The 11837-nt window shown below is 35.5% G+C and overlaps 1 protein-coding gene across 1 annotated transcript in view; it reads right to left on the bottom strand.

The window, feature by feature from the left end:
• Nucleotides 1-692: 692 nt before the first annotated feature.
• Nucleotides 693-11837, bottom strand: part of LOC135206253 (uncharacterized) — a 324293-nt gene continuing 313148 nt past the window's right edge. The window contains exons 7-10 of the mRNA XM_064237641.1: nucleotides 11795-11837; nucleotides 11430-11453; nucleotides 10350-10401; nucleotides 693-1677 (exon numbers count right to left, since the gene is read on the bottom strand). The exon at nucleotides 11795-11837 is cut by the window's right edge and continues 89 nt beyond it. Of these exons, the coding sequence (XP_064093711.1) occupies nucleotides 1635-1677; nucleotides 10350-10401; nucleotides 11430-11453; nucleotides 11795-11837 (162 nt within the window). The 3' untranslated portion in view covers nucleotides 693-1634. The remainder of the gene's footprint in view (nucleotides 1678-10349; nucleotides 10402-11429; nucleotides 11454-11794) is intronic.

Raw genomic sequence — 11837 nt, 5'->3', positions numbered from 1 at the left:
AGACATATTAAAACCAATCAGTGTTAACAAAGAACTTAAGAATATTCTCTGTGTACCATTTCCTCCTAATTTCATTCTGGTTATACCCATTTTAAAAACTATTGATATTAACTATATTTTTAAATATAGTAATATTTTGAGAAATAAACTAATTACGAATAGCCTATCCAATTCAAACAATATTGTAAACAGTATTCCTTGTAAAGAATGTAATAAGATTTATGTAGGGCAAACATCCAAAGATCTAAAGGGGCGCTCTCAGCACAAATATGCCATACCAAGAGGCTTAATTAATAAATGCATTGCGGATCATTGCCTTAAGACAGGCCATGCTATTAGCTGGGATAATTCCTCTATAACCTGCTGGGTCAAAGATCACCGCAGAAGGAATCTGTTGGAATCCATTCCTATTGAAGCCACGTCAACAAGGAATTTAAATCTCCATCCTGGATTGTCCCTTCGTCCTCTCTCCTTGTCTGTATTGCTTAAAGAACACGCCGCCCAGATTAACAAACTGTAGCCCCGCCCCCCCTTTCTGCTTTTGCAAATAAAGGTCTGTCAACTTCTATTATATTTAGTGTGAACTTGAAAATGTAGAATATACTACGAAAGTACTTGTTCCAGTCCCCAGGTTTTCACTCACCTTTCTACCGTGGATTTAAGGATATTCCTAAGCAGGTGTTCCTTCCTGCTACATTGATTATATATGTATATATATATATATATATATATATATATATATATATATATATATATATATATATATATATATAGCTTAACAAAATCGTTATAAAATAAAATCTCGAAAAGATGTCCACGCACTCTAAACGCCGTTTGTCACGAATTCATTACATGAGTCAACACCAAAAAATGTTACATGGGGCCGAAACCAAATACGCCAACGAAAGCGTTGGCTCCATTATGTTTTGCATGAATCCCTAAGACAACAGAATGCATCCACTTAGGTCAGATACACCGAAAAACTGTCAAGTCATCGTACATAGAAGGTAATATAAGCTCGTAGTCCAAAATGTTTGTTGCATTGTATGATACACATGTTTACAGACATCAGGTGATGAAATTGGTTCTGCATACAAAAATCAGGCATAACTCATTCACATACAAGCGAGACAGGCAAAACCGATTAACTTAGGAAACACTGTAGTAAATGAATGAGCGAATATGAATAACATGGATTTACATAGATATGTAAGTAAAAAAGCATAGAATATGAAAATTAAATTTTATAGTCAGACCAAAAAGCAAATAAAAAATTGATAGATCGGTCGAAGGAATAAATACGCAATTCAAAGAAAAATTAAAAATTAAATTGTTGATGAGCATACTCTGAAGGAATAATTGGCTGGAAAACAAGGAAGATGAGTTGGTAAACGGAAGAAAAATAGCTTGGAAATATGTCATTATCAATAATTGCACTGCGAAATAACAAAGACAGTTGGGTCAATTTCAGAAAAAAGAAATGACATAAACAATCAATGTCATGACGTAACAGAGGGGCATGTCAGTGCATGCCCCGCGCCTCATGATGGGGAGAGTCATGCGTAAAAAGGATTTGCTTATTTATTGCATCTTCAGATCACACTTTCTTTTGCCCTCATGCTTTCGGAGTCTGTTCACAGGTAGGCCGAAAGCATACTCAACGCACACGCAAACCACCTGGAAAGGGAACAAAGGAAGGATTAGTAATAATGATAACTTTGGTGATGACGATGATCGTAAATTTGGTGCGTGAAGTTATCTATACCCTATTGTTAAAATTGTGCCATTATTAATTATACCTTATGACTGTTTATTCATGCATTAATATCTTTATTATTGTTGGTGTGTATTTAGCAAAGTAATTATCATATGTTAATACAAAGTACAGCGGTTCGGTTGTCTAGATACAAGTAATAATACAATCATGATAATTAAATAACATAAATTGTCTTCATTGTTTTCTAGACAATAATAATAATGATAAATAATATAGTTATTATTGTCATTATTACCTGTATCGGTATTATGGCCATAATTAAATTAAATACTTCTTAATCTTACGAAAGACTCATTTTTTCAACCTTATAAGTAATACTGTACAGAAGTAATAGTTATAAATCCAGAGTCGCGTCGCATAATGTGAAGGCATGAGATCAGGACACTTCAACGTAATTTATGTTACTGATGTCCTCCACAGAGCAAGAACGAAATCCTTCTTCCAGTTCAGCCCAAAGAAGGGAATAATGAATTTCTCTAATATTAATGAACAGCTGCTTTTCTTTTCCAGTGATAAATGGTTCCCAGAGAAATCGGAGGCGTTACAAATTACCCTTCCGTAAAATTAATATGAATAGGTTGGGTGTATAATTTACTGCTCGCGTCTCGTTGTGTGTCAGGAAAGAGAAATAGGAGGGGGGGGTGGGCAGGATGGGGGAAGGGGATAGGGAGGAAGGTGGGAGGGAGGTAGGAAGATACTGTCATATGTATTGTTTGACCTCGATGAGCTGAGGATTATCTCGTTGAAGCCTTTCTGTTTATAATTATTAGAGTCATTATACGGCATTAATTCCTCCACCCCCGCACCCCTGCGTCATTTCTCTTCCTATCACAGACTGTGATCCCCTACTGACGCCTGACCACCAGTTACTTCTGAGGTCATCAGAAACACGATGGGCTTTTTAAGAAATGGGCTTATTTTGCTTCCATTCAACCTGGTATGAAATCTGGGTCCTTTTGTGAGTGAGAAAAGTGTAGTGTTGCTAGACCACAATAACACAACAAGAGAGAGAAAGAGAGAGAGAGAGAGAGAGAGAGAGAGAGAGAGAGCCGCCAGGAATATTGCGACTGTGAATAGAATGCTAGTGTATATTCTTCCAAAACGTAAGAGTATGTGAAGTATCCTTCATGGTAAAAATGATCAATTATCGGTAATGACGAACGAATGCCATTAATCACCATCCTGCTCGTGTGATTCATCATCGTCGCTTTCACAATCAAAAATTGACAGAAAAATCGATGCCGAGACGGAACAGAAGCCCTTCAGCTCGGAATTATATTTATGGAGTTCATTTCTTCATGTGTCTGGTCGACGCAAATAGACTTTCCTATTGTCTGGGTTAATGGCGTCGTTAGAGCTTTGCTAAAGGCTTTTTTTCTCTCTTTTTATTTGATAGGTTCAAGTAGATGGTTTGTTCTCTGGCAGTGTTTATATTTCATTTGGTTATGTTCTTGAGTTTGAATAAATTTTACGTATTTGAGTGTTTAATGTTTTTTTTTCTTTTAAGAAGTTTTACATTTATTATGAAGGATACTGATTTGCTTACTTAGGGACGAAGAAGAAAGCACTGATGGGAATGGCACGCATAATCGAAGCAAATTAAGATAAATAATCTTACAAAATAAGCAAACGAATATTTTTGAGTGACTGATACAGTTAGCAGTCCAGGACTTAGATTTATATAAAACTAAGATATTGGGGTTCCAATGAAACGGTACAAGCACTGTATATTTATTAATGTAACTTGCAATTTAATGAGAAAATAAGGTTCAGCCCAAGAGTCACAAGGAGGCTGTCGGCTTGAAGCATACTTTCATAAAAAGCGCCATTGCACCCCGTTTACAAGACAATGTAAATGATTTTTCCACGTAATATGCGTAAATGTTAATGTAACCAGAAATAAACTGAGAACGTAAGTTTCAGCTCTAAAGGCAGAATTCACACCCAAGATACTCGAAGTGTTTTTATTTAATGCTGATTTCGCGAGGAATTTGTGAATTTATCGTGTATTTCACTATATTATCTTTATTCTGCTTTCTCCTTTCAGACTTTGGTATTTTGCTCTGTGGAAACGTCTTTTCAAGTCGATGTCCTTTTTGGGTCATGATCAGCCCAATTTCGTTTTTTTTTTTTTTTTTTTTTTTTTTTTTTTTATATACCCTCAGACAATATCTTTGAAGCTCACACTACTCAGTCCCACTATAGACTGCAGTGACATTGGCTCCGGATATTTATCATCAGCTTAAAAAACAGAAAAAAAAAACAGTGCACTTTGAGCAGTGTTAATGATGATGATAAGAAGTAAAACAGGAGCTCATTATTCAAAATACTTCATAACACACGAGTTGGAAGCTTTCTCAGTTCGAACTCAAGGCAATCGAGCTCAAGGCATTAAGCAGTCAGTATGAAACATCTGCTCCAATGTAAACAAAATGAACTTCTACGAGCGAGTGCTTATTATTATTATTATATTAATACTGCCGTTACCTTAACGTACGGTTTTAGAGGAAAGAAGTCAATCGTCACTGCCTTATTCATACAGGATAATAAGTGCACATTTGCATGCATTTCATATTCTGGCACACGCACACCTTTAAGAAAGAAGCAGGAAATTGTGTTTCAAGTAGATCACCTGATAAATAGACTCTCTCTCTCTCTCTCTCTCTCTCTCTCTCTCTCTCTCTCTCTCTCTCTCTCTCTCTCTCTCTCTCTCTCTCTCTCTCTCTCTCTCTCTCTCCCTCTCTCATTTTGATTGTTTCGTTCTGTTATCTTTCATGACGGAATATATCAAGTTCTCGTGCAAGAAACTCTCACGTTAAGAAACTCTTCTTCTTCCTCTTCTTCTTCTTCTTCTTTTTTTATTATCGCTTGAAAGATCGATGCATTATTGACCGTAGGTAGGGTAGGTGTCTATGGGACGGGTTAGGTCAAGGCTCTGGGAGGGGGCAGGGAGACGAAGGGTATGGATGAGGGCCAAGATATGTTGGGGGGAGTGGGTAGGATGGAGTTTTGAGGGAAGTAGTAGGGAAGGTCCCCGCTATTGGCAACCGGGTTGCTCCTAATAACTGAATGGTTCTCCAAATTGTTTAATGGGTCCTGTTATCCTTCTCACGGGGATACTGCACGACATAGGAGTAAGGTGTTGGGGTGGGTGGGTGAGAGGGGAGGGGAGAGTATTCATGGGAAAGGTTCCTTCATGCATGAGGACAAAAAAGTGTGGCCGTGTGGCTCTGAAAGGACTCTGGGTTCAAATACCTCCAAAGTGTTTATACGGTCGAATGGAGTGATAGATCTCGTTCAATAGCGTGACTGGAGGGGCAAGAAAGTGTTACGAAAATGGTTGAGGTGCAGGCGTTTATCGCACCAAGTCTATAAACTACGTGTCGTAATAAGAAATGTCATGTGCAAAGTAAGGAAAACACACGCATGCATTCTTTCTTGCTAAACGCACAGACGCGTGCACTAATATCCATGAAAAATCATTCGTTTTATAGAAGGATATTTATGTTAGAGAGAGAGAGAGAGAGAGAGACAGAGAGAGAGAGAGAGAGAGAGAGAGACATTCATTTCTTGGTCGGTTTCAAAAAGTCTTCCTCAAATCCTTAGGAACTGAGCAAGTCTCTTTAACATAATACTATTTGCATTCGTATAAATAGACTTTTCTCTTTCTAAAGCGATGGCTTTTTACTCAAGTCCCTTTACTTTTCGGGTTTCATACTAGGATGTCATAAATAGAAAGATGAAAAGAAAGGGGATCACTCCTTCTTTTGCTTTACAATGACTTTTGAATAACTTGGAACATTTCACTTATAGACTCATGTTCACTATCCTCGGTGACTTTTTATTCTGGAAGTTACTTTTTGCTAACTGTCATACCTGAAACCCTACTTTTTCTTCCTCTGGCCTGGGCGACATAAGGGCATGCTTTATATTTCCCATGGGCCTGTGTAATGAAAGTTTTTCCATTGACTATTAAATAACAGGGATCACAAGACCACTTTTTTTCATACAGGATTTTGAGGATGACTGTACTATGTGGTTGTTTTTGTAATATAAAGGGTACTGTAATTCATGGGTCATTATTGTGGTACGCTTTTTTGATGGCAAGAGTGATTATTACTAAACTGTAAGCCTCTTGGTGTATTCATCAACCCTTGCCGCTCATCACAAGATATGAATCATTGTAACTCTCTGGCTCAATTAGTTTCCTGTGATGAACATTACAGAACAGATGATGAAAAGGTAACGCAAGTTAGTCGCTACAATATAATCATCGCTTTCTGGAATTATTAATTTCTCTGAATTTTTTTCTTTATCATACAGTGTATCACAGATGATGGAAAATGTTAAAGCTCATACATCTTTACCTGGTGAAATGACTTTAAATTATGTGAATACTAATGGTCACTTTTTTAAATTATTCATAAATGAAGACTACAATAAGGCATACATAAGTTCTCCTATGTGCAACAACACGCTTACAACACACACACACATATGTATGTGTGTATATATATATATATATATATATATATATATATATATATATATATATAGAGGTATGTGTGTATATATATATACGTATATATATATATATATATATATATATATATATATATATACATAGATAGATAGATAGATAGATGAATAAATAAATATAGGGACATATAGATACTGCATTATAAATGTAATTGTGCATGTGTTGGTGTTTTTATGTATATACCCCATAATACCTGCCGTTCTAGAGAATATTAAAAATCCTATAATTGAATATTATGTAATATATATATATTATATATATATATATATAATATATTTATATTATATATATATATATATATATATAAGGATCCACACAGAGAGGAGTCAACTAACGCGCAGATATGGTTGGGTCAGGGCTGGGCGACTGAGATCACGTGAGCCCCGCTGCTCACAGTCAAGTATATCATCGGGGCGCATTTGAACGAAAATATCAAAACAAAATATGTCTTCTGCTTCTGCTTAATATTTATCCGGTCTCTGAGAATTTCTTTCATGGTTCTGACCCTACTTTATGGTTATCCTGTCTCTGGGGATCTTTTATAGTCCTTAATCCACAATCTGCTTAGGATCTCGGCATATAAGTGCCAACAGTCCAGTACAATGTTTCTTTTAAAAATCCAAGTGCAGACAGGAACATCTTCGTTTTTGCAGATGCGCCTCATCTCATGAAACTCATAAGGAACAATTTCATCAAGTCGGGTTTCAAATTGCAAGATGGCAGTATTCTGCCATTCGTGAAATGTGCATTAAGAGAAAGACAGAATATGGCCATTCTTACAAATGAAATGAAAAGCAACGTGTGAAACTGGCAGTGCAACTGTTATCCAGCACAACTGCAAATGCAATAGCATTTTTGGGTGAGAAAGGCCTGTTAGAGAGTAGTAATTGGGAGGAGACTGCAAAGTTCCTATCATTAGTTGACGAGTGCTTTGATATCATGTATTCTTGTACTGTTTATGGTGACAAGGCATCCCGAAACGCCTTTGGAATTGATTATGAGAAACAGAAAAGTGTTTTGCATGAAATGATGGACACCATGAGAACCATGAAGGTGGCAAACTTACGGTTTAATTGCATGTATAAATTTCAAAAGGGAGTGATTTTGTCATGCAAGTCTCTGATAGGCCTATATGAGATGGTAAAGAAATTATATGGTGTTAAATTCATTCCTAAAAGAAGACTGAATCAGGATGTACTTGAACACTTTTTTGGATGTGTACGTCAAATGAATGGGCCATATGAAAATCCTAATTAAGTAAACTTCAAATTCTGCTTAAGAAAGTACTTGCTAGGGAAAGACATTGCGCAGTTAAGTGAAAAAAAAAATCCTACCGAATGCATAGAAGAATTTGATATCCTTAACCAGCAAATGCAAACTCCAGCAAGTGCAATGCAAGACAGCGAAGAGACCTATCTGTAGAAATATGCCTGACAAGTATTTTTTTCAAAACAGTAGACTGTGACTTTGGAAAAGAAAATGAGGACGCAATAGACTTGGGAGAGGAACCTAATAATGAGACAGAAAGACAAGAGATTGATATCTGAAGTGATAGAAGAAGAATCTCTTCGATATATTGGAGGCTATATTGTGAAGAAGTGTGGACTAAAATATCCTTATTTGGGAGTTAAGGCATCAGAGGCTAACGAAAAAGAAAAATCATGGCTTAGTACTATTAACACGGGCGGACTTCATGCCCCTTCTGATGATTTCATGTCTTAGTTATCTATCATGAGATAAATTTTCAATGCTGCTCATGGTGATACTTTAAGAGAAGGCAAAGACTGCATAAAGTCATTAATTTCAGAAATAGAATTATCGGGAGTTGATATTCCCAAAGATGTGATGGCATTTTTTGCTAAAATTTCTGTGTTCTTTCGGATGAGACATCTGAACAAAGCAATTGTGATAGATAAAAAGAAAAAGTGTCGTAGCATGAAAAAGAACTTTATGAAACTGTGAATATGTTAACTATGTTTTTTCTTTTTTTGACTTTTCAAACTGTACAATAAAATATATGATTAAAATAGTTTTGTTTTTGTCACCTCAATTTTCTCATTTCAGTTCTTGGTTTTCCTTTTATAATCAGAGTATATGTTTATAGACAAAGAGACCCAAACAAATATGAAAACCTTACCTGAAACTTAGTTTTACTAAAGAAATTAGAGCTTAACCAAAAAGTAAAGAAAAATACAAATCAACGGCAGATTAAAATGGTTGAGATCTTATCCCTTTTGATGACTAGACTACCTTTAGTTCCTCTGGTCAGTACTTTAACGATACGATCATTTACTTAGAACCAAAATAACGAATACGAAAGTCTTAACTTGAGTTGAGTTTTACTAATGAAAGCATGAATGTAGAAAAGAAAAAAGACAAGTATTAGGAACGGGTAGATAAGTCAAGATAAAAGAGAGAAAGGAATTAGCGCCTATCATATACTGAGCGCCACCCGGCTCACGTGACGAGGTGCGCGGAATAGGCCTTATTTTCGTCCCACTCTTAACTGTCCCCTCTCTGTATGGATCCTGATATATATATACATACACACACATATATATATGCGTGTATGTATGTCTGGGTTGCTGTTAATGGAGCCTAGATCTATAGTTAACGTAATATGAAGTAAAACAATCAAGCGAATCTTCAGTATGACTTTCGTAACAAAATCAGACTTTAATAGAGGCAGGTCATCATAATATACGTGAAATTATTTTATCTTTTACCATATTTCTCTCCCAATTTTATTCATATCACTCTTACTCTCCATTTGTATCTTCCCTTAACAACACATGCATACCATTTTTATTGATTTTCTCAGCTCACATGTCTTCTACCAGTCACTGAACACCGTTTAATTTCCAAAGCTAATTCCCGTAAGGTTGGCAAATCGTGCCAGGGCACTGTATAGAGAAGCGTCGAATACCCCTTTTGCCCTTTCAATCCCACAAGGAGGTCAACCTTCCTGTTATTCTTGACAGAGAATGCAAGCGAACGGTGAGATGGATAAATCATACAAATTCTATTTCCATACTGATTCTAGAAGGTCATGTCCAGTTTAACATGGCTTAAGCATTGTGGCATTGTAGGATTTCTCTTATCCATTGCAAGATGCATTATTGTCATAAAAAAGCTAGATTATTGTAGAAGTATCACCGATAGTTGCACACTTGTCTTGCTGCCATTCAGACTGCCGATGATATCTTAAGAAGGTGAATAAGAAGACATACTGTCTCTTGCCAGAAGTTACTCACCGAAATTTTAGATTGGCTTACTGAATCACAGTTCCCTTTCCCTCAATATATTCTCCCTTTTTTTCTGTATGTACTTGTAATACTTCAGTTGATTTTTACCCTTTTAAAATTTAGAGCAAATTCATCATCTTTGATCATAAATAGATCTGATTTATAGACAATGTCTTGCCAAAATAAACCTCTTGACATACATGATAAAAATCCATATGTTGTACCTATGAAACTGCGAAATCGTTACTCGCTTGAGAGATGCAACGCTTTGGCTGTTGTCTAGAAAAAAGGACGGCACCGTGAAGTCCTTTTATTTATGTCTAAAGTCAGAATTTTTGAAACTTAATGCTTGATATTTGTGGTGATGTTTTCACCGCGTTTAAAAAATAACCATAATAACACTTTAGACAGTGAAATGATAAATCTAGTCCATTAAACGGCGATTACTTATATATGAATTTTACACTGAATACATCAAATATTTGTATCCAGAAGATACAGATTGCATCATGAAGACCTTGACATATAATACTTTAATTAATACCTAACTTATAGATGCTTATACGTTAAGACTTTTGGTAGAATACATACATACATTAACACTTTACAGGAAGACTTTAGAATACTTTCTTACGGTACCATATTAAACGCAAGATGCATGATAACCTTTAGACTTTCAGAGCATCGTACATTATCTAATTCAAATAATACTCAAAATAACAATTCATGCAGAGGTCACCACAAACAAGCAGAATTCCTGGAACTTATTCAGACACAGAATACTTACATAAGGCTGAAATGAAAGATGGCCGACGCCCTAACTGCGTTGCCTTCGCTGGCTATAAGGAAAGACATGGAAAGAGAAATTCAATTACCGTAGGCCTAATCATTTATTATATGTTCATCGTGCGCGCATAAGACGTGTTTGCATTGAGTAATGTTGGTCGTAAATTGTGTAACATCTGCCGTGTTTCTCTAATCTTGATGTACGCTTTGGTTTTAGGCCAAGTAATTTTGTGTTCCCTGTGTGTGTGTGTGTGTGTGAGTGAGTGGGAGTATGTGTGTGTATGCGCGTGTGCATTTGTGCTTACACATGTGTTTGTGTGAAAGTGTTTGCCCACATGCTTGATGTGTTTTTGTAAGTTATCTTAGGCAGGTGTACACGACGTGTTTGTTTTATATAGCTATGAAAATAAGAAAAAATTATTTATTTATTTACGTATATATAAAATATAATATTAATTATATATATTATATATTATATATATAATATATATATAACTATAGCTATATATATATATTTATTAATACTATATAGAGGAAAGAGAGAGATAGAGAGCGAGAGAGAGAGAGAGAGAGAGGAGAAGATTTGCATTAATGAGACGGAGGAAAAGCAATAATGCATGTTTGTTAATTGTAGAAGCATTCCCCCTGAGAGAGAGAGAGAGAGAGAGAGAGAGAGAGAGAGAGAGAGAGAGAGAGAGGGTGCATTGTTATCATCAGCAGCAAATATAAATCAACAACTCCGTGTAATTCCATCTATTAGCATACGATGTATATCTATTGACTTTTCAAGAAATATGAAAAGTGGTACGTGGTGCGCTGTTTGGAAATTAAAAAAGGAATCTTCGTCGGCTGATTGCAGGTTTTAGAAGAACACTTTTACTGGAAGAGCTTTGTAATTATTTTGCCCCAATTATTCGTAGCTTAAAAGTGGAGATGTAGGTGAATGCAGTATTTTAGGATAATGAGTATTTAGGCAGAAGTAGTAGAGTCGTAAATTCTTAGGTTTATGATTTATTCCAAAATAATGTTCAAGAAAAAGCAAAATAAAAGAAAAATTATTTTTTTAGAGAAAGTATCTTACCTGAGCCAAACAATCCCGAAAAATCTGTAAGACGGACAAATAATTAGTAATGAAAAATCTCTTAATGGATGTTGAGAAATAATTGTTGAATAAATAATGACATAAATAAATTTTTTTTTTAGTAGCCTCCCGAGCTACTTTTAATACTAACATAAAAAATATGCAATTCAGGTTATTTACAGAAAATAAAGTCATTGTTTTACGAGCAGTTTTTTTATTTTTTTGTTGAGGCAGTTTGTGTAAGATTAATCATCTGAGTGTTTGTTGGGAGCTAAAACATTTATACATAAGATTAAATGAAATGAATGAGTAAAGTTATCATGTTATGATACAACACCGAAAACACTCAGGTCCTGAGATCATACCGAAGAACTTATTGGTTGCATTAGGCACACTTTGAGACATATC

The sequence above is a fragment of the Macrobrachium nipponense genome, chromosome 29 (genome assembly GCF_015104395.2).
Source record: "Macrobrachium nipponense isolate FS-2020 chromosome 29, ASM1510439v2, whole genome shotgun sequence".
Classification (NCBI taxonomy): domain Eukaryota; kingdom Metazoa; phylum Arthropoda; class Malacostraca; order Decapoda; family Palaemonidae; genus Macrobrachium; species Macrobrachium nipponense.
This window is presented reverse-complemented; position numbering and strand designations above follow the sequence as displayed.